Source organism: Schistocerca serialis, chromosome 2 (genome assembly GCF_023864345.2).
Source record: "Schistocerca serialis cubense isolate TAMUIC-IGC-003099 chromosome 2, iqSchSeri2.2, whole genome shotgun sequence".
Lineage (NCBI taxonomy): Eukaryota > Metazoa > Arthropoda > Insecta > Orthoptera > Acrididae > Schistocerca > Schistocerca serialis.
This window is the reverse complement of record NC_064639.1, coordinates 763,700,895-763,725,219: the sequence shown is the minus strand read 5'-3', so window position 1 is coordinate 763,725,219 and position 24,325 is coordinate 763,700,895. Positions and strand designations below refer to the sequence as shown.

The window sequence follows — 24,325 nt, the reverse complement described above, 5'->3', positions numbered from 1 at the left end:
ACCTCGCCTTATCATCGGGTAAATATAGTCTCAGATGGTCTATGATTCATCTGCCTTTTCTACATAAAAGGTGACATAATCAAGCTGACAGCATGTACACCTCCATGCCTCCTGTCTTATAGTGCTAATGTTAGAGACATTTACTGAATTACAAATCACATCAAGCTTCATTATTCTATGTCTTTTCTTCAAATAAATTACATTGAGGACATACGTATTTTTTACACAGGATGTTGTTTTTCTTTTGCTTTATAGATTATGATATTTTAATGAACCATGGACCTTGCCATTGGTGGGGAAGCTTGCATACCTCAGTGATACAGATAGCCGTACCGTAGGTGCACCCACAATGGAGGGGTATCTGTTGAGAGGCCAGGCAAATGTGTGGTTCCTGCAGAGGGCCAGCAGCCTTTTCAGTAGTTGCAGGGGCAACAGTCTGGATGATTGACTGATCTGGCCTTGTAACACTAACCAAAACGACCTTGCTGTGCTCGTACTGTGAATGGCTGAAAGCAAGGGAAAACTACAGCCGTAATTTTTCCCGAGGGCATGCAGCTTTACTGTGTGGTTAAATGATGATGGCGTCCTCTTGGGTAAAATATTCCGGAGGTAAAATAGCGCCCCCTTCGGGTCTCTGGGCGGGGACTACTCAGGAGGATATTATTATCAGGAGAAAGAAAACTGGCGTTCTAAGGATCAGAGTGTGGAATGTCAGATCCCTTAATCGGGCAGGTAGGTTAGAAAATTTAAAAAGGGAAATGGATAGGTTAAAGTTAGATATAGTGGGAATTAGTGGAGTTCGGTGGCAGGAGGAACAAGACTTCTGGTCAGGGGAATACAGGGTTATAAATACAAAATCAAATAGGGGTAATGCAGGAGTAGGTTTAATAATGAATAAAAAAATAGGAGTGCGGGTAAGCTACTACAAACAGCATAGTGAACACAATATTGTGGCAAAGATAGATACAAAGCCCACACCTACCACAATAATGCAAGTTTATATGCCAACTAGCTCAGCAGATGACAAGGAGATTGATGAAATGTATGATGAGATAAAAGAAATTATTCAGATAGTGAAGGGAGACGAAAATTAAGTAGTCATGGGTGACTGGAACTCGATAATAGGAAAAGGAAGAGAAGGAAACATAGTAGGCAAATATGGAATGGGAGTAATGAATGAAAGAGGAAGCCGCCTGGTAGAATTTTGCACAGAGCACAACTTAATCATAGTTAACACTTGGTTCAAGAATCATAAAAGGAGGTTGTATACATGGAAGAAGCCTGGAGATACTGGAAGGTCTCAGATAGATTATGTAATGGTAAGACAGCGATTCAGGAACCAGGTTTTAAATTGTAAGACATTTACAGTGGTAGACGTGGACTCTGACCACAATCTATTGGTTATGAACTGTAGATTAAAACTGAAGAAACTTCAAAAAGGTAGGAATTTGAGGAGATGGGACCTGGATAAACTGAAAGAACCAGAGGTTGTAGAGAGCTTCAGAGAGAGCATTAGGGAATGATTGACAAGAATGAGGGAAAGAAATACAGTACAAGAAGAATGGGTAGCTTTTTGAGAGATGAAATAATGAAGGTAGCAGAGGTCAAGTAGGTAGAAAGATGAGGGCTAATAGAAATCCTTGGGTTACAGAAGAGATATTGAATTTAATTGATGAAAGGAGAAAATATAAAAATGCAGTAAATGAAGCAAAAAGGAATACAAATGTCTCAAAAATGAGATCGACACGAAGTGCAAAACGGCTAAGCAGGGATGGCTAGAGGACAAATGTAAGGATGTAGAGGCGCATATCACTAGGAGTAAGATAGATACTGACTACAGGAAAATTAAACAGACCTTTGGAGAAAAGAGAACTACTTGCATGAATATCAAGAGCTCAGATGTAAACCCAGTTCTAAGCAAAGAAGGGAAAGCAGAAAGGTGGCAGGAGTATATAGAGGGTCTATATACAAGGGCGATTTTCTTGAGGACAATATTATAGAAATGGAAGAGAATGTAGATGAAGATGAAATAGGAGATATGATACTGCGTGAAGAGTTTGACAGTGCACTGAAAGACCTAAGTCGAAACAAGGCCCCGGGAGTAGACAACATTCCATTAGAACTACTGACAGCATTGGGAGAGCCAGGCCTAACAAAACTCTACCACCTGGTGAGCAAGATGTATGAGACAGGTGAAATACACTCAGACTTCAAGAAGAATATAATAATTCCAATCCCAAAGAAAGCAGGTGTTGACAGATGTGAAAATTAGCGAACTATCAGTTTAATAAGCCACGGCTGCAAAATACTAACACGAATTCTTTACAGACGAATGGAAAAACTGGTAGAAGCCAACCTCGGCGAAGATCAGTTTGGATTCCGTAGAAATGTTGGGACACGTGAGGCAATACTGACCCTATGACTTAGCTTAGAAAATAGATCAAGGAAAGGCAAACCTATGTTTCTAGCATTTGTAGACTTAGAGAAAGTTTTTGACAATGTTGACTGGAATAATCTCTTTCAAATTCCGAAGGTGGCAGGGGTAAAATACAGGGAGCGAAAGGCTATTTACAATTTGTACATAAACCAGATGGCAGTTATAAGAGTCGAGGGACATGAAGGGGAAGCAGTGGTTGGGAAGGGAGTGAGACAGGATTGTAGCCTCTCCCCGATGCTATTCAATCTGTATATTGAGTAAACAGTAAAGGAAACAAAAGAAAAATTCGGAGTAGGAATTAAAATCCATGGAGAAGAAATAAAAACTTTGAGGTTCGCCGATGACATTGTAATTCTGTCAGAGACAGCAAAGGGTCTCAAAGAGCAGCTGAACGGAATGGACAGTGTCTTGAAAGGAGGATATAAGATGAACATCAATAAAAACAAAATGAGGATAGTGTACTGTTGTCGAATTAAATCAGGTGATGCTGTGGGAATTAGATTAGGAAATGAGACACTTAAAGTAGTAAATGAGATTTTCTATTTGGGGAGCAAAATAACTGATGATGGTCGAAGTAGAGAGGATATAAAATGTAGACTGGCAATGGCAAGGAAACCATTTCTGAAGAAGAGAAATTTGTTAACATTGAGTATAGATTTAAGTGTCAGAAAGTCTTTTCTAAAAGTATTTGTATGGAGTGTAGCCATGTATGGAAGTGAAATGTGTACGATACATAGTTTAGACAAGAAGAGAATAGAAGCTTTTGAAATGTGGTGCTACAGAAGAATGCTGAAGATTAGATGGGTAGATCACATAACTAATGAGGAGGTACTGAATGGAACTGGAGGGAAGTGAAATTTGTGGTGCATCTTGACTAGAAGAAGGGATCGGTTGGTAGGGCATATTCTGAGGCATCAAGGGATCACCAATTTAGTATTGGAGGGCAGCGTGGAGAGTAAAAATCGTAGAGGAAGACCAAGAGATGAATACACTAAGCAGATTCAGAAAGATGTAGGTTGCAGTAGGTACTGGGAGATGAAGAAGCTTGCACAGGATAGAGTAGCATGGAGAGCTGCATCAAAACAGTCTCTGGACTGAAGACCACAACAACAACAATTCAGAGAATACAATGTGTTTTATTGTCCTCATGTAACAAGCATGTAATTACAGTGTGCCCACCAAAGTTCTTAAGAACATTAACATCAAAAACTCCACTAGGATTCTCGTAAGAAATAGTAACAATCAACATTTTTTCCAAATAAATTAGTATATAAAGTAGTAACAATACACAACAAAAAAATGATAAGACACTGCAGAAACTGAACATAAATGCTGTAAATAAAATATTGCATTTCATAAATTATTTGTTAAATAGTGAGCTATAGCATATCAGCTAGGATTTCCCCGACATTTCTCACTTCCGGGTCGTTTTTCTCTCTCCCATATTATAACAAGACCTTGATAATCACTTGTTGCTAATAGGGACTCATCATAGTTGAAGCTAACACCCAGTACAGGAGAAGCATGTCCTTGCAACTTGTTGACACAAGCCTTCCCATCGCGTTCAATGTCAAAGAAGTACACACAGGAGTCTTCACTTCCAGTAACTGTGAAGAAAGGAAAAGAAAAAATATTATTTAACTCTTCATGTTGAAATTGATATCTAAATTGAAAATTACTAGAATTGTCAATTATGAAAGGAAATCTATAAGTTAATATAAACACGTTTTTAACCTCATTAAATAGTTCATCTACATCTCCAATTGCGCCTGTTACATAATGATAATTTTGCCATGTAAGCACTTAGGAAAAAGGTCTCAGAAACCGATAACAATTTTAATAGACCATTTCAGATCTTTGACGGAATTTTCATCGGTGGGAGGAATGGCATCTTGCTCTAAATGTCAATAGATGTAAGGTAATTTGGATGGATAGGAAAGAATTCCTGTAATATTTGATTACAGTGTTAATGGTACACTTCTCAACTCAGTTATGGCAATTACACACATCTAGGTATAACATTGAGAAATAATGTGATACAGAAAAAGGACGTAAAGCCAGTTATAGGGAAGGCAAATGGTTGACTATGGTTTACGGGGAGAGTTATGGGAAAGTGTACCAAACTATGTACAGAAGACTTGTGTAACCCATTCTTGAGTACTGTTCAAATGTTTAGGATCCTCACCAGTCTAGAATAAAGGAAGAAATGTAAGTAAATCAGAGGAATTCTGCTACATTTGTTACTGGTTAAATCAGTATGAAATGCTACATGAGCTTAAATGGGAATCCCTAGAGAGCAGGCAAATGCCAATGAGCATGTTTAGAGAATCAGCATTTGCAACAAACTGCAGAACAATTATACTGCTTCCAGTATTCATATCACATAAGTTCTAAATAAGGGAGATTAGGGCTCATATGGAGCCACAAGGCAGACATTTTCCCCTCATTCCATTATGAGCAGAAAGGGAATGGTAAGCAATGGTAGCAATTACCCTCCACCATGAACTGTACAGTGGCTCGCAAAGTGTGTATATTACTAGATGTAGGTGTTGAAGGTTGATTTTTAAAGTTCACAATATTAAATACAAATAACTGTCCCCTAAAGTGTTGTTAAACATAGGAAACATTAAGTTAGTCTGCATGAAGTACTTCTGAGAACTGTAACAGTAAACTACTTACAGGTTACATTACAAAATCCTGAAATAAAAGATAACATAACAATGTTTGTAAGGCTATGTGACCTCCTTTTTTTTTGTCCTTACAAATACATAGTTTCTAGAAGGTCATGGACGATACACAGCACTGAAGGCATTTATAGTGCAGAATATGAATTAAGGACATCATATCAATCATGTTTACAAAACTAACAATTACAAAGCTTGAATGAAAAACAAAAGGTTAAACTAGAATTAAATGTTATGGTACACTGAGGTTGTTACACAATTTAAAATCTTACTCTGTAGATTCCATTTGAAAATTATTGCCTACAGTTCAATATGAGTCTGCTACATTGTACTCAGATAAAATGAGAGGGGACTGAGCAGCAGGGATCTGTGTTGTCACCATCAGCATAAATAAATTTACAATTTTTGAGAGCAGTTAACATATTTCACATGCACTCTATAGCATTTCACGGTCCATTACCAACAAAATTTTCATATGTTCTTGCAGCAAAGGGAAACAGAAGAAGAAAATATAGCACACTTACTAACAAAATTAAACTTCTGAAAAACTGTGTTTGTTAATCACCAAATATTCAAGTGCTACTACTTCATAATAGATACTTACTAGCCACAATTGCTTAGCTAAGAGAGTGTAGTTTTTAAATATGTTAATGGAAACAAATATACAAATAAATTTGACAATCTCATTGCCATCAACACTGAATCATACATTTATGTGTGTGTGTGTGAGAGAGAGAGAGAGAGAGAGAGAGAGAGAGAGAGAGAGAGAGAGAGAGAGAGAGAGAGGAAAACTCACCAACACATGCTCCCTGCCGGAAGGACATGATAGGGCAGAAAGTGGATCGCACTAAGTAATTCTTGTGCCTGATAGAGAACTTGCGCCTCAGCTGCAGACTTCCTTCCTTATCTACAACCCTAAAATTTAACGAAAATTAACATTGTGGGTCACATATAATTTTATCAATAATTAATAATAGTCAATAACTAAAACAGCAAGGTATTAATGTATAATTGCAAGAAAATAGAGATACAAAAATATTTTTGTCACAGAATATGTCAACGCAAAAAAGGGGAAAACCAAATACTAGCTTTTAGAACCAGGAGTTCCTTCGTCTAGCAGAAGACAGTAAAGGGTTGGTGGGAATAGGACTTTTCAGTAACTCATTATGAAAATAAATTAGGACTTCAGGTTAGGAAAAATGGCTGGGCACGAATAGAAGGCCTACACCTGCTGCTGCAGATGACCTTACTTGATTGTACTCTTATTATACAGTTCTTTTGTCTTGCAGATGTAAACATTTAATATGTTTAAAATCACTTCCCTTGGGCAGAAGTTCAAAAAGTTATAATGTGGCAGGTATTTACTAAATTAGTTTTGGCAACGCTGATGAAAACAAAATTACATCTGAGTTACTTTGTTTGTTTCTACAGATGATATTATCATTTTATGAATGAAGGTAATTACAACAGGATCAAACATAACACCACGTGTTCTAAAAGGAAACTTGTTTTATGCAGCACTCCATGCCAGTCTCTTCATCTCTGCAGAACTACTGCAACCTGCATCTATTTGAACCTGCTTACTATAGAGGAGTCTCAACCTCCCTCTACCATTTTCCCCTACCACCATTATCATTACCAAATTAACAATACCTTGATGCCTCAGGTTATGTCATATCCCTTTCCTTAGTCTAGCTGTGCCAGAAAGACCTGACTCGATTTAGTACCTCTTCAACAGTAATTCCATCTACTCACCCAATCTTCAGAATTCTTCTGTAAGGCCATGTTTCAGAAACTTCTACATTCTTCTTGCCTCTAATGTTTATCATCCACATTTCACTTCCATATACGGCTAATCCCAGACATTTAGTTTCAGAAAAGCCTTCCTGCGATTTAGAGTTATGTTTGATATTAACGCATTTCTCTCTTTCAGAAAATCTTCCCTTGTTATTGTAAAGGTTAATTACATGAATGTTGCAAAAAGAAGATAGCATATGGCAGAGGAGAAAGAATGTAGCAGAACGCCTGACAACGTGAACACGAGAAGAAGTCGAAGGAAAGGGGAGGGGGGGTGGCGGGGGCAACTGACATAATATGGTAATTAACGACAGTGAAAAAAGGACAGTGTTCCTAATTTTCTGGAATTCACATGGATCATCATAGAAATGTAGACAAGAGCCTATATAGCAGTGTTATGTAATATTGCCAGCTTTACTGTGGAGAAACCATTTTGACACTTTCTTGAAGAGATTTACGAAACCAGCAGAGAACATACATGATTATCGCAGGGCTGGAATTTGAGCCTACACTGCAGACCATGGGCTAAGTACTTTCTTCTTGTATTTTATTCCTGAGTCAGACTTAGTATACATTGCCACAAACTGTGGTGCATGCTGTAAGGTGCAGCAGTTAGTGTCACTGGTTGATAAGGTCACGATTTCAAACCTTAACACCAGAAATTATTTGTTGTTTAGTATTTATCATTTCTGGAAGGTTCTCACAATGTCTTACATTTGTATCTTCTGGAATATTCAATATTTGTATAAATAGCAGCACTCTCTGTACAGGAGTTCAGTACTATTGTGGTTATATGTTTGTGCTCGTAACAAACGTGCTCTCAGTGCTAGTTAGTTAGTTACTTTCATGTTTCATGGATCATTTTGCATGAAAAATCGTCATGATGTGGAAGAGTCATTTTACATTCATATTGCAAATTAATTTGTACATCTATCTGTACTCTAAACATCACCATATAATTTTTTTCCCTCCGAAATGAAAACAGGATATACAGATTGAGTTAGCAATTCCTCCCCAACACCTTTTACACATTACAAACATAGCAATTCTTCTACAAAATAGAAGGAGTTGTCAAGGAGAAACTTTTTCAATTTATTTTCAAATTTTACCTTGCTGTCTGTTAGACATTTTATATTACTGGGTAAGTGTTCAAAATTTTTTGTTGCAGCATTGTGCACCCCTTTCTGTGCTAAAGACAACCTTAATGTTGAGTAATGAATGTCATTTTTTCTTTTAGTACTGTAATTATGTACCTCATTGTTCCTTTTGAATTGTAGTGGATTATTTACAACTAACTTGATACGGGAATAAATATACTGTGAAGCAGTAGTCAGAATGCCCAATTCCTTAAACAGACATCTACAAGATGATCGCGAGTGAGCACCACATATTATTCTTATAGAAAGTTTTTGGGCAAAGAAGACCTTCTTTCTTAGAGATGAGTTACCCCAGAATATTATTCCATATGACATTACTGAATAAAAATAAGCAAAATATGTCAACATACTGATTTCTCTCCCCCCAAAATTTGCTGTGATTCCAAGTGCAAATGTGGATGAACTAAGTTGTTTTAGGAGTTCCAAAATGTGTTTTTTCCTATTTAAATTCTTATCAATAGGAACATCTAAGAATTTTGAAGTTTCCACCCTGTGTTTGATTTCATCACCATTTGTTACACTTATCACTGGTGCAGTACCCCTAGAGATGCAGAACTGAATATGATGTGTCTTTATGAAATTCAGGGTGAGACCATTCGCAGAAAACCAGTCAATGATACTTTTGAGAACTTTGTTCACCATTTCTTCCATTTCTGTGTGTATACTGGGAGTGATAACAATACTGGTCTCATTTGCAAAAAGAACTATTTCTGCTTGTTGTACATTAGATGGTAGATCATTTATGTATATGAGAAACAGTAGTGGACCTAAGTTTGAGCCCTGAGGAACCCCAAACATGATTTCTTCCTAGTCAGAATTATGTCCCTCGATTCTGTTAGTTGAATTATTACTAAGTACAACTTTCTGCATTCTTTTGCTTAGATATGACACGATCCATTGGTTGGCTATACCATCAATCCCATAAAAAAAAAACTTCAATTTATCTACCAGTATACTATGATTAACACAATCAAATGCCTTGGACAGGTCACAGAAGATTACCTACCGGTGCTATTTTGTTATTTAATGTTTGTAATATCTGGTGTGTGAACATGTAAATGTCATTCTCAGTTCAGTAACCCTTCTGAAACCCAAACTGTGATTTGCTGAGGATATTATTGTAGCCAAGGTGAGATACTATTCTATAATACATCACCTTCTCAAAAATTTTGTAAAATGATGTCAGGAGTGAAATACGTCAGTAGTTACTGATGGCACTCTTATCACCTATCTTAAAGAGGGGTTTAACAACAGCATGTTTTAGTCTCTCTGGAAAAATGCCTTGAGTTTGTGATGCAATACATATTTTTGACAATACCAGTCTTATTATATGGGAACAAGTCTTTAGTACTCTCCTGGAAAGACCATCAAAACCAGAAGAGCTTTTATTCTTGAGAGAATGTATGACCCTCTTAATTTCAAAAGTAGAAGTTGTTGATACATTCATATGATGTAATTTTATGAGAGTTATTTCTTCAACATATTGCTGTGATCTATCTCTTGAACTGTTGATCCCTAAGCTTTCTACTATGTTTAAGAAATGATTATTAAATACATTTGCTACCTGTGACTTGTCATTTATAAACCTTCCATTCAATTCCATAGTAATGTTATCCTCTTCTGTAGTTGGTTGTCCTGTCTCTTGCTTCACTATATTCCATGTTGCCTTAACGCTGTTGTCAGACATACTGATTTCTGATATTATGTGCATGTTTCTTGAGTTTTTAATGACCATTCTTAATAATTTTGAGTAGTTTTTGTAGTGCACAACTACTGCAGGGTCTCTACTTGTTCTTGCCAAAAGAAAAATTTCCCTTTTCCTTTCACAAGATACTTTAATCCCCTTAGTGGTCCATGGTTTTTTACATGGCTGTTTAATGTCTCTTCTAATTAGCTTATGCGGAAAGCTATTTTCAAATATTGATATGAATTTACCATGGAACAGATTAAATTTTATATTGGCATTTGATTATTTATAAATTTCACCCCAGGTTGTTTCTTGTAAACTACTCTTAAAAACATTTGCCCTGTCATCATTAATAATTCTAAATGACTTCCGCTGAGGTATATCCACACTGTAAGGCACTATGTCATTTATCCTGACTAACTGTGCATCATGATCAGAGAGAGCATTTGTTACTGGGTAAACAGTTATTTTCTTGCACCAAAGAAAACATTATCAATTAGAAACCTGCTTCTTTATCCACCCATGTCAGAATGTTAACTACTGAGAGCAAATTGAAGGATCCAAATAAGGTTTCTAGATCCCTTTTCCTATCAGGATCCTTTAGAAAATCTACACTGACGTCACCACGGACTTTTAACTGCTTGCTGATGTCTGACAGACAGCACAATAAGGAATCCAGGTTCCTCATAAATAATTCAAAATTTCCCAGTGGGGATCTGTATACTGTCACAATTAAAAGTGAACTGTTTTTCAGCATTAATTCACAAGCAAACACTTTATGTGCTGATCACTACAAAATCTACTTGTGTCAACACACTTGAACTTGTGTTCTGTCTTAATATATGCAACAATACCTCCTTTTCCCATATTAGTTCTGCATGAGTAAGCTGTTTAGAATTATGTATCACCGATGAGCCTATTTTCAGATTTGAGGTTGTTCTAATGGCTCTAGGCACTATGGGACTTAACATCTGAGGTCATCAGTCCCCTTGACTTAGAACTACTTAAACCTAAGTAACCTAAGGACATCACACACATCCATGCCCGAGGCAGGATTCGAACCTATGACCGTAGCAGCAGAGCGGTTCCTGACTGAAGCGCCTAGAACTGTTCAGCCACAGCAACCGGCTTTTAAGGTTGTTAAGATGTGCAACTGTTTGGAGGAGATCTCACATACTTCAAAACATATATATCACTGTGGCTCCTAGTAAGCAACAGAAAAGTTGTCGCCTACACTGACGGAACCAGAATACAAGTAGTACATTGTTCCTAACATTTGTATATTCAGGAAACAAAAGGATTTCAAAATAGCAACCAGTCACCTGCAGATCAGGCATCCATCAGTGTTTTCTGGAGACACTGGTCAGGATCTGATGAAATGGCTGAAAGGATTCGACCAAGTCACCATATACAGCAGGTGGCAAAGTTTCGTGACATACTGGTAAATACGTAATTTTACTTCTACATCTACATGGATACTCTGCAAATCACATTTAAGTGCCTGGCAGAGGGTTCATCGAACCACCTTCACAATTCTCTATCATTCCAATCTCGTATAGCGCGTGGAAAGAATGAACACCTATATCTTTCTGTATGAGTTCTGATTTCCCTTATTTTATTGCGGTGATCATTTCTCCCTATGTAGGTCGGTGTCAACAAAATTTGGAGGAGAAAGTTGGTGATTGGAATTTCGTGAGAAGATTCCATTGCAACGAAGAACGCCTTTCTTTTAATGATGTCCAGCCCAAATCCTGTATATTTCAGTGATACTCTCTCTCATATTTCACAATAATATAAAACATGCTGCCCTTATTTGAACTTTTTCAATGTACTCAGTTAGTCCTACCTGGTACGGATCCCACACCGCACAGCAGTATTCTAAAAGATTACGGACAAGCATAATGCAGGCAGTGTCCTTAGTAGATCTGTTACATTTTCTAAGTGTCCTGCCAATAAAATGCAGTCTTTGGTTAGCCTCGATCTTCTGATGACTTTATTAGTCAATAAATGACAGCGTCATCTGCAAACAACCTAAGACGGCTGCTCAGATTGTCTCCCAAATCATTTATATAGATAAGGAAAAGCAAAGGGCCTATAACACTACCTTGGGGAATGTCAGAAATAACTTCTGTTTTACTCTATGACTTTCTGTCACTTACTACAAATTGTGACCTCTCTGACACGAAGTCATAAATCCAGTCACACAATTAAGACGATACTCCATAAGCACGCAATTTCATTATAAGCTGTTTGTGCGGTACAGTGTCACAAGCCTTCTGGAATCCAGAAATACGGAATCTATTTGAAATCCCTTGTCAATAGCACTCAACACTTCATGTAAATAAAGAGCTAGTTGTGTTTCACAAGAACGATGTTTTCTAAACGCATGTTGACTTCGTGTCAATAGACCATTTTCTTCAAGGTAATTCATAATGTTTGAACACAATATATATTCTAAAATCCTGCAGCATATCGATGTTAACAATATGGGCCTGTAACTTAGTGGATTACTCCTACTACCTTTCTTGAATATTGGTGTGACCTGTGCAACTTTCCAGTGTTTGGGTAGGGATCTTTCATTGAGCGAACGGTTGTATATGATTGTCAAGAATGGAGCTAATGCATCAGCATACTCTGAAAGGAACGTAATTGGTATACAGTCTGGACCACGAGACTTGCTTTTATTAAGTGAATTAAGTTGCTTCACTACTCTGAGGATGTTTACTTCTACATAACTCATGTTGGCAGCTGTTCTTGATTCGAATTCTGGAATATTTACTTTGTCTTCTTTTATGAAGGCATTTTGGAAGGCTGTGTTTAGTAACTCTGCTTTGGCAGCAGTGTCTTCAATAGTATCCCCATTGCTATTGCACAGAGAAGGCATCGATTGTTTCTTGCAGCTAACATACTTCACATATGACCAGAATCTCTTTGGATTTTCTGCCAGGTTTCGAGATAGCACAGTCCTGGAACAGTGAAGAGAAGCTCTGGGGTGAATTCCATGTTGAATTGAAGGAAACGTTTGGTAACAATCGGCAGTAAGAGAAGGGGGCCAATCATGGGAGATGACACAGTCCCACATACAGAATGTTTTGGCACTATGACAGAAGCCAACAAAATCTCACACTTGATGAAAGAGGTCCCAAAAGACACGTACCAAGCTCTTCTGGCAAACAATGTCACAACAACCAATGAATTCATTAAGAGGCACCAGTGTATCAAGGAAATGCAACAAAAAAGAGTGGATGAAAGAAGTATAACCAACTCCTTAATGTGGTCACAATGACAGCTGCTGAAGACCACCATACCTTTCTCTCTCACACACTTCTATTAGTGAGAGAAGAGATACAGCAATCTATAGTAACCAGAACTATTGGACCAAGTAAGCAGGAGATACCTGCCGTAAATATCAACCCAATACATCGGGAGGTACTAAACAATGTTGAAGAAGAGGTGTTTCAATCTTTTAGCATCAATTTCCTCCACCAGTTCAATGTGCCAGGAAAAATGGACTCTGGCGCCAAGTATAATACCTGAAGAAGAACAGAAACTTGGAGGACAGAGGATAACATTCCAGTGTGTTTCCACTGCGGATGCCTTGGACATATCATATGCTGCTGCAAAGAGTGTGTGTGTGTGTGTGTGTGTGTGTGTGTGTGTGTGTGTGTGTGTGTTTGAGGTTTACGGGCGCTAAACAGCGGGGTCATCAGCGCCCAAACGCATAAAAACAGGAACATATGCAGTGAAGGGACTAAGACGGACAGCGAACAAGGGGAACAGCTAAAAGACACAGACCTCACGCAGTTCCAAATCCTCACATACAGAGGCAAAACAAGAGGAGAAGGAGTGCACTAAAAAAGGAAAGGAAACACAAGGAAGGGAGGACAGAAACCAAAGGGAAACAAGGAGGTATTCGTGACTGGCGGACCTCTTACCTAAAATCTGGGTGAGCCAGTCATCCAGCAGCACATTAAAACCCTCTCCCTGAAATCCGAGGCAACAAATTGGACAGGACACAAAACCGTAAAACCTTAACCACAGACGTTGCGTCGTCTTTCAAAATAGAGGACAAATCCGGTGGCAAAGAAACAACCGCCCTCTGGTCAGAGAATAAAAGACAGTCAAGTAAAATGTGGCGGACAGTAATCTGGATGCCACAAGCACTGCAGATTGGATGATCCTCCCGTCGGAGTAAAAAACCGTGTGTGAAGGGACTGTGCCCGATGCGGAGGCGAGTGAGGAGAACCTCATCCTGCCTGCATGACTGGTAGGACGTATGCCATGGCCGCATGGTGGCCTTGACCAGACGCAGCTTATTGTCACCGACTGCCAGCCACTCCTCTTCCCATTGACACATAACACGAAAATGCAGGAGGGAGGTAATAGCATGGAGGGGGACGGCACATTCAACAACGTGAGGGAAGGAACATGCATCTTTGGCAGCCACATCCGCCAGTTCGTTTCCCCTAATACCCACGTGCCCCGGCACCCAGCAGAAAGAAACCTCCTTCCCCTGCCGTTGCAGGTGGAGTAGGGCATCATGGATGTTCTGGACGACCGTATCCGCTGGGTACGAGTGTTGAATGGTCTGAAGAGCACTCAGGGAGTCAGAACAGATGAGGAACTTACGACTGGGAACACATCTCATCTGCTCCAATGCCCGCAGGATCGCAAACAATTCGGCATCAAAGATGGTAAACGCCGCAGGAAGCCGTAATTGACGACTCGATCAGGGAAAACAACAGCACAACCAACAGAGTCCCCCTGTTTAGAGCCATCCGTAAATACTAGTACATGGTCCGGATGCTGGTGTAAAATATCGGAAAATAAGGAGGTAAAAACGAACGCAGGAGTGCAGCTCCTCCGGTACTCCGACAAGTCTAAAAGGACGCTCGGCCTCTGGAGCAACCAGGGAGGGAGACGAGTAAAACCCAGTCGTTGGGGGGCCACACGCTCCACACCAAGGGACGCAAGCAAATGCTTGGCACGAATCCCAAATGGTCCCTTGCCCTGGGACGACTGGAAAAGAGACGTTCCATAGGCGGTCGGGCAACGGTAGGGTACGCAGGGGAGGTAGGACAGGCAAGGAATTGACACGCCCGTCGCACCATGAGGAGATTCCGCCGGACGGCGAGCGGCGGTTCCCCTGCCTCAGCACACAGGCTGGGGATGGGACTAGTACGGAAGGCACCAGTGGCCAGCCTGATACCCTCAAGGTGTACTGCGTCAAGAATCTTCAGATATGAAGGCCTTGCTGACCCATACATGGTGCAACCATAGTCAAGACGCGATCGGACGAAAGCCCTATAAAATTGCAGCAGACGCGCCCGATCTGCTCCCCAGGACCGATGGCTCAGACACTTCAAAATATTCAGTGCCTTCAGGGCCCGCACCTTGAGGTCTTTAAGGTGAGGCAACCACAACAACTTGGAATCAAAAGTGAGGCCCAGGAACCTCACAGTGTCTCTAAAAGGAAGAATGGTGTCCCTCAGACGCAATTCAGGGGAGGTAAAAAGACGTCGAGAACGATTAAAATGAACACACACACATTTGTCTGCAGAAAAGGTAAAACTCGTCTTCGCAGTCCATGCCTCTAATCTCTTTATCGTAAGCTGCAACTGCCGACTAGCAGTGACAAGACTAGAGGAAGAACAGAAAACAGCAAAATCGTCCACAAACAAAGAGCATTGGGCAGGACTCCGGATAGTGGACGCGATACTGTTAATGGCGACGGCAAAGAGGACGACACTTAAAACACTTCCCTGAGGAACACCATTCTCCTGCACGTACAAATCAGAAAGCACAGTACCAACCCGATATCGAAAGAGGCAGTGGGAAAGAAAGGACCGAATGAAGATGGGGAGACGGCCACGAAAGCCCCACTGATGGAGTTGATTGAGGATTAGGCGGTGCCAAGTAGCATCATACGCCTTATTAATGTCAAAGTATACATCTAGACAATGCTGGTTATGTAGGAAGGCCTGCTGGATGGCCGCCTCAAGCAGGGTCAAATTGTCGATAGTGGAACGACATCTCTGAAAGCCACACTGAGAGGGGCTAAGGAGCTGCCTGGTCTCGAGCAGCCAAACCAGGTGACGGTTGACCATGCGTTCCAACGTCTTCCTGACACAGCTCGTCAAAGCAATACTCCGATAACTACTGGGATGCGTTCGGTCCTTCCCTGGTTTGAGGAGGGGAACCAAAATCGCCTCCCTCCACGAGTCAGGGTACGTGCCGGATAACCATATCATATTAAAACAATTCAAGAGAACTTCCTTGGAAGGCAGTAACAAGTGCTACAGCATGCTGTACCGGATTTGATCATGACCAGGTGCAGTATCATGAGCCACAGACAGCGCCGAATCCAGTTCCCACATTATGAAGGGGCAGTTGTAGGGTTCAGAATTTGGAGACCGGAAGTCCAAGTGACCCCTCTCGATGGCAGTGCGGTAGCGGCAGAAATCTGGATCACAGTTAATAGTGGCGGTAGATGCCGCAAAATGCATGGCCAGTGTCTGGGCAATGTCTCTCGGCGCCGGGAGAAGACTTCCCTGATGCAGCAATGCCGTGACAGGTAGCTGGCCGAGTTTCCCGGAAATCCTCCTGATGGCTTCCCATACTTTCGTAGAACTAGTGGAGCGGGAGATGGAGTTCAAGAACGATTGCCATGGCCGTCGTTTGCTCTCTTTAATCACTCGCCGCGCTTTGGCTCTTGCCACCCGAAAGGCCGCAAGATTGTCAGCTGAGGGACAGCACTTGAAGCGGCGCAGAGCTGCACGGCAGGCTCGGATGGCTGAGCGGCACTCAGCGGTCCACCAAGGGACAGGACGCCTCTTGGGATGACCGGATGACCGTGGGATTGACAATTCAGCAGCATGGGAGATCACGGCTGTAACATGGTCTACCCATTCGTGGACGCTGGCACAGTGTTCCAAAATAGCCAGTTGGCTGAAAAGTGTCCAGTCAGCTCGGCAGAGGTGCCACCGGGGCGGCACTGGTAATGCCATAGCCTCATCCAGGAGGCGAATCCAAAGGGGGAAGTGGTCACCGGAATCGAGGTCAGCAGCAACCTCCCACAGAGCAGAATCCGCGAGTGCTGGAGAACAAAAGGAAAGGTCAATAGCTGATGACGACCCAGAAGCAGTACAGAAATGAGTGAGAGCACCAGAGTTGAGGATGCACAGTTCTTCAGACATCATGAGGCTTTCCAGAATGCGACCCCTGGGGCAAGTAGTCGAAGAGCCCCATAAGACATTATGAGCATTGAAGTCCCCCAGAAGAAGAAATGGGTGGGGGAGTTGGCTAATAAGGTCTGTGAGAGCCTCAGAGTCTGTCGCATCCTGAGGTGGTAAGTAAAGTGAACAGACTGTGAGCCTCCGACCCACAAGAAGGTCAACTGCAACTGCTTGCAAGTCTGTAACGAGAGGGAGCTCAGATGATGGGTGCATGTCACGGACAAAAACCGCAACACCACCCTTTGCCCTTTCCCCTGTCAGATCATCCTTCCGATATACGGTATAGCCCCGTAAAGAAGGAGCATCAGTGGCCTGAAAATGTGTCTCTTGGAGACATAAGCACAAAGGGCACTCTCGTACAAGGAGTTGTAATTCGGCTACATGCGTCCTGAACCCATTCAGGTTCCACTGTAATATGGGAGCCAGTGATCAGGGTGGCTGAACTTTCACCCTGCCTCTGTGTTTTGGAGGAGAGCCCGTACTGGCCGGATATTTATTCCTGGGGCGAGAAGATCGCCCCCGGTCGACATCAATGTCCATCAGCTCCGATGACGACCCACGGGAGATGTCAGACAGTACAATGGCCTCGTCATCGGACCGACACTGACCAGTCTCCTCAGGTGGCAAAACCTTCACCTTCGGCGTCTTTGTCTTGGGGGGCTTAGAATGCAGAGCCTTGTCAGCAGGTGGAGCTGTACTCGCCTGGGCAGAAGGCGCCATATGGGAAGAGGCAGGAAGTACCCCAATGTCAGCAACCACGGCCTTGTCCGACGTTGCGGGGAGAGCCGCAGGTTTCAAAACAACCGCAGCAGCACAAGTGCACTGGCAAACGCAGGTATTAGTGCTAACACTAGCAACCTCCGTTTGCGTAGCAACAGTGGCCATTTGTACAGGTTGTTTCAGAGCGGAAGCGAAAGATGTTGTAAACACAGGAGGTTGCATAGCCTTAAAGAGCTTCTTGGCCTCACCATAGGGGATGCGCTTAGATGTTTTGATCTCCTGGATCTTCCGTTCGTCAAGATAGATGGGGCAGATCCGGCTCCAGACAGGGTGACTCCCAGAGCAATTCACGCACTTCACAGGCGATGAACAATCGGCTCCTTCATGGGCAGGCTGACCACATTTACCACAAGTGGCTATCCCATTGCACCCCAACGTAGTATGCCCAAAGCGCTGACATTTAAAACAGCACATTGGGTTGGGGAAATATGGTCGTACTGGCAAATGTAAGAACCCCGCTTTAAAATGCTCTGGGAGTCTCGGGCAACTGAACGTGAGAATAAACGAGTCGGATTTGACGAGGTCCCCATCGACTCGTTTCATAATATGCTGCACGTCAACAATACCTTTGTCAGCCCACTCAGATTTTAACTCGTCTGTGGAGATATCCACCAAGTCCCTACATGTCACAACACCCTTACTATAATTCAAAGTGGAGTGGAGCTCGGTCTCGATAGCGTACTCTCCGAGACAGGTTGCTTTCCGAAGAGAAGCAACTTGATGGGAACTAGAAGTCTCAACTAACAGAGTACCACTGCGCAGTCGCTTAACAGATTTCAGTGTACCTGCAATTCCCTCAAGACCTTTGTGGATGTAAAAGGGAGAAACCCTCTCAAAGCTACCCTCCTTCTGTTTAATAATCAAAAACACATTCTGATTATCAGCATGTGCTCTGTTACGACAGTCTGATAAATCGCTAGCAACACCAGGAGCTGGAGGACTCGCAGCATGAAGTCGCTTTTTCGATGGGGTGTGTTTTTCTACCAGTGGCCCACCCAATCCACTGGTAGGGGGAAATGTAGAGGTCGAAGGGTCCATTGCGGTCCCACGAGCAGCTAGGGAACTAAAGGTCCGCTCAGACAGAGCCCCGCATGCCTGAGTAAGCCGTATACAACTGGGGTGCGGCAGGTGCCCCAGAGGTTGCCCGCTTGCGACTGTTCCACCCCAACAGCCATGCATCTCATAGGCGCGGAGCACACCGTAAGATTGAGGGGTTTTTATAGAGGTTGGCCTTAGTCGCAATCCAGGCGGTCAAGCCAAGATTACCATTCCCCGCAGCACACAACATTCCACCGCCACGCCATATGGTGGTCGCTGAAGCATGTCCGGGAGTTACGGTGACAGGAGACTGGCGGCGCAGACCAGTCCCCAGCTCAGGACCCCGGGGTCGCCAAGCCCGTACTCAGCAAATGAATGCTGAGCCCCTGGAGGCTGCTGCAAAGAAAGAAGGTGAGTTTTTAATGACTACCTTGCTACCAGTTGATAGCCATCACTACAGTTCTATTGATGCCAATCAAGTGCAGGCAATTATAGCTGAGCTGTAGGATGAAGCCCATTGCCAATTGTTGGATGAGGTTCCTGTCTATCTCACCCTAGCCATTCCCTATTGCCATATGGAAGTATCAATTACTGCCTTGCCATCAAATTTACGAAAACTAAGTGAGGAAACCATCTATGGACATGAGGCTGTCAGATATGAAAATTCTTCATGGACGACAATCTCCAAGATGTCAGGAAATCTCATCGTCAGCTGACTTATTGGGGCAGTAGTCAATTCAGGGGCTTCCTTTTCTGTAATGTTGAATAGTTATAGTCATCAGCTAACGATGGCTATGTTCTGTGATGCAAAATCATTGGACTGAAAGTAACAAATGGGAAATATGTTCAGCTGACAGCAACATGTATTGCAAGAATAACTACCAATGTTAGAACACAACCCTTCAAGTTTGTTGTTGTAATGTTATTCTCAGAATGAACTTTTTGCAGCCATCACAAGCAGTAATTGACTGTGGAAGATCAAAGCTCCAGATTGATGAATCTGTTTCAAAAAGTGCACGTAACAAAGATTGCTTTGGACAGGTGTTTGCTCCTGAAGACATTATTATCCTGCCATCATCAACAAGCAAGTTCTAGTCATAAAAGAAGATGCTCAGTTGAACTGTGAAGCTTTTGTCAGTTCCAAAAGGCCACTCAGGTTCACAAAAGGTTTCTACAAGCCACTGAGGATCATAAGCATTGCAGGTGGTCATGGAAAACTTCGGATCACTTAACTGTTACTGGCAGCTACAACTCATCCATAAAGGTATCTGCATAGGCACAGCTGAATTGGTCCAGGAAGGGAAGCTTAGTGCCATTGATGAAGAATTGTGCTCCCTTACCGCTACTAACAACACAGAGAAGCAAGCTACTATCAAACTGCCAATAGGATACGAGTGACGAATGAACAAAGTTAGTGAGTGCCAGCCATTCTGCACCAATTTTCAGATGTTTTAAAATCCAGAGTCAAGAAAAGACAGACCAGACCAACATTGTATCGCCACTGAGGATTATCCACCAATTAGTCAGCACTTGTACAGGATGTCGCTGGCTGAATGACGGATAATCCAGGTGGAAGTGGAGAAGAGGCTGCAAGATGACACCACTGAACTTTCAGATAGCCTTTAGTCCTCTCCTGTGGTCTTCCCCTGTGGTTCTTGTGAAACAGGATGATGGCACATGGCATTTTTATGTTGACTACCAATGACTGAATAAAGTTACAAAGAAAGATTCCTATCCATTGCGGCGCACTGACAACCCCCTAAAATAGACTGACTGAAACAAGCAAAGTATTTCTCAACAATGGACATGCAGACAGGCTACTAGTAACTGAGGTTGACAAGATTGACCACGAAAAGACTGTCTTCATAATCCCTGATGGCCTCTATGAATTCAAAGTTAAGTCATTTGTGCCTTTTCGTCAGCAAAGAAATGATCTTGGGGCACCTAGGGTGAAGGAGTGCATCTCTATCAACAGAAAATAAGAGCATCTGCAGATTTGCCAACTCCTCAGCCCATTCATGAAGTTAAATGTTTTCTCAAAATGTGCTCATGCTACTGGCAATTCATTTGGGATTTCTATACCAAAGCATGTCCTGCATGGAGACACCAAATTTTCCTGGAATAAGGTGCAAGAAAGATCTTTCATTGTCTTTAGGAAGATGATAACATCTTCTCCAGTCCTAGTTGTTGTATGATGAGAATTCCCAGAGATAACTTCACACCAACATTAGGAGTTGTGGGATAGGTGCAGTTACAGTGAAAATTCAGTAAGGTGCTGAAAATGTGATAGCATATGATTCCAGAATTCTCTCTAAATCAAAGACGAACTACTCTACAACTGAGAAAGAATGCCTTGCAGTCGTTTGGGCCATAGTAAGATAGACACTGAGGATTCAGGAGTATGTCACAGTAGTACACAAAAGGACGTAAACACAAGGATGCCAACTGCCTTTCGAGGAACCCTTTGGCAAAACACAGCAGCATGGATGAATCTCAATCAGTCCTGCATTAAATTACAATTAATAAACAGAGTATCATATAAGAGGAGCTATGATCCAACAGGGTGGAAATACTTGCTCATGATTCCAGATTATCTGTGGCCAGGTGCCTGAAGTAGTTCCCCAAAACTCCAACATCTGTTTACCTCAGATTCGTGAAGACTCTAGGTAGAATCAGACACAGGTATCACTGGACAGGTCTCTATTGACCCATTAAGACAGTATGTGAGAGCCACATCAAGGAATCAAACAATGGAAAATCCGGGATGGAATGTAACAATATTATGAAAAGGAATGTTGCTACAGTTGCTACTCACCATATAACAGAGATACTGAGTTGCAGATAGGTACAACAAACAGACTGTCACAAATACAGCTTTCGGCCAGTAATGCCTTCATTAGATAGAGGGCAAGGTGGAGGTGGTGATGGGGAGGGGAGGGGGGAGGGGAGGGGAATAGTGGAAAAGGAGAGAAGTAAAAAGACAGGGTGTGATGCTGGAATGTCCTGCCCACTATCATTCCCACCCCTCCCACAGTGGTATTCCACTGTCCACTGAACCTATACAATATACTCATCCAACCCTACAAAGCCCCTGCTCCCAACCCCTTACCTCATGGCTCATATCCTTGCAATAGATCTAGATGCAAGACCTGTCCCATACATCCTCCCACTCCCACCACCACCACCACCACCACCACCACCACCACCTACTCCAGTCCAGTCACAAAAATCACCTACCCCTTAAAAGCATGGTTACCTGTGAAACCAGTCATGTGATCTACAAGTTAAGCTGCAACCACCATGCTGCATTCTATGTGGTCATGACAACCAAGAAGCTATCTGTCTGCATGAATGGCCCCTGAAAAACTGTGGACCACCCAGTTGCCGAACATGCTGCCAAACATGACATCCTTCATTTCAATGACTGCTTCACAGCCTGTGGCATATGGGTCCTTCCCACGAACAACAGCTTTTCTGAATTGCGCAGCTGGGAACTTTCCCTGCAATACATCCACCATTCCCATATTCCTCCTGGCCTCAATCATCATTAGCCACTGTCCTCAATCATCATTAGCCACTGTCCTCACCCATCCAGCCCCTTCCCTGTTCCCATTCCAGCACTACACAGCCATCATTTGTAACGTTCCCTGGCAAACTCACACATTAACAAACTAAAATTTATTTGTACCATATACGCCGCTCTGAGCATTTGTATATAATGTAATTATTTAACAAAAAATATTATTGAATTTTGCGTAAAAGACATTTGTTATTATTGTAATATTTTTTGTAGTAATATTCTCTCTGTATTTAGGATGGTAATATTTCTATATTAATAATGTAATTGCGAAATGTGTCAATATCTGTGATAACAGAGACGTGAAATTCAGCCAGAGGGAAATAATGTCGTGAAATTACAAAGAAATGTTAATAGTCAGCAATACTATAAAAGCACAATGCACTATGTATTCTTTGGTCTTCCTCGTTTAGAGCTGAAAGCGGTAGGAAGCTGTGTCGATGTATTTGGTGAATGGGTAGACGTCATTTGTCTGTATCTAGATTTAGCCGCCATTGAAGGAGAAATTACGAACTAATGTGAGTTGAATATTTGTTGTGGTAAAAATATATTGAAATTTATAAAAGGTGTGTATTATTAATGTAAATTAGCTTGCCCATGTCATCTATAATATTTCTTTAAAGAGTTTTCAGCATTTTTTTAGCGGTGTTGCTGGGCTGTGCCGCGACCGATTGATTTGCAGCGGCGGCACATTTAAAAAATTGTTCCGCTAAAGGGAAAATCAACCAAACCCGTAAATCGGGAACAGATAGATAAAAATTAACAGTGAATTAAGAGAATGTTCTTCTTTTACAGCGATCCAGAGACTGACTGAGATTTTAAAAATAGTTACACATTTGTGCATTCTTAGACGGATAGTTAACATTGAAATTTAACAATTTTGGTTCTTTCAAATAACTGAAATGTATAGCGAAGTAGGTTTGATCAGTGATAATTAAATGTCGGCTTGGTAATAATTAACCATTTTCTGCTAATAGTGATAATCTTGTGTTCAAAAGCTAACGCCGGGAAAGAATTCAGTAAATATTATTCAAAAAAAAAAAAAAAAAAAAAAAAAAAAATAAAAAAAAAAAAAAAAAAAAAAACCACTGCATTTAGAAAATGTGTGCCAAGGCCGAATGATGTAAAGAATTTAATTTTCAACTAAATATTCTTAACCAGTTAATATGAGTTCAGGTAATTTTTAAATGTACGTAATTCTTTTGAAAGTGAAAAATTTTTATTACCACACATAAATAAGAGAGAGGTTCTACAACAAAGTTCGTACGTACAGAAAAGAAAAATTAATTAACTTAAAAGCAAATTTTATTCTTTGACGAAAAGATTTTTGCATAGCAATTTCGTTAAATTGGCGCCCAACGTGGAGCACGAATATGCAGTGGCCACTAAATACCCATGAGATAACTAGGGAATTATTATAGTCAGACTTTGTTGGAGAAAATTTAATAATTTTTCCATGTATTGTATGTATTGCATAACCAATATTGTGTGGTAATACCTGTATATGATTTTTTGCATGAGAACACTATATATCGAAAGGCAAGCTGAAGAAGAGAGCTCATTATTTCGAAAAATTAATTACCTACCACAATACCAGGGGGCAGCTGCACCCAAGATAGATCACCAAAAGGTAAAGCTACAGTGTAGTTGTCCTGTGGGTAGTAAAGTAGCCTCAGTGCAGTGTTCTCGGATCATTAGTGGTGTGCTTGTTGTTAGTGCTTTGTTTTAAAATAACAGGACATTTGAGTAGTTAGTCATTGTAGTATATAATAAGTGTGTTTTAACAAATGACCATTTCTTGTGTGATTATGTCAGTGAAACCTGAGTGTTAGGATATTTAGTTCAGATCTTATTTCTTTAGTTTACTATGGTTAGATTGCGTAGTCAGAAGGATATCAACATGGATAATGAACAACAGTTAGTAAGTAGTGAT

General features: G+C 41.4%; 1 protein-coding gene across 1 annotated transcript in view; it reads right to left on the bottom strand.

The window, feature by feature from the left end:
- Positions 1-3,594: 3,594 nt before the first annotated feature.
- LOC126457982 (WD repeat-containing protein 13-like) overlaps positions 3,595-24,325 on the bottom strand; it is an 89,403-nt gene continuing 68,672 nt past the window's right edge. The window contains exons 9-10 of the mRNA XM_050094743.1: positions 5,918-6,036; positions 3,595-4,044 (exon numbers count right to left, since the gene is read on the bottom strand). Of these exons, the coding sequence (XP_049950700.1) occupies positions 3,827-4,044; positions 5,918-6,036 (337 nt within the window). The 3' untranslated portion in view covers positions 3,595-3,826. The remainder of the gene's footprint in view (positions 4,045-5,917; positions 6,037-24,325) is intronic.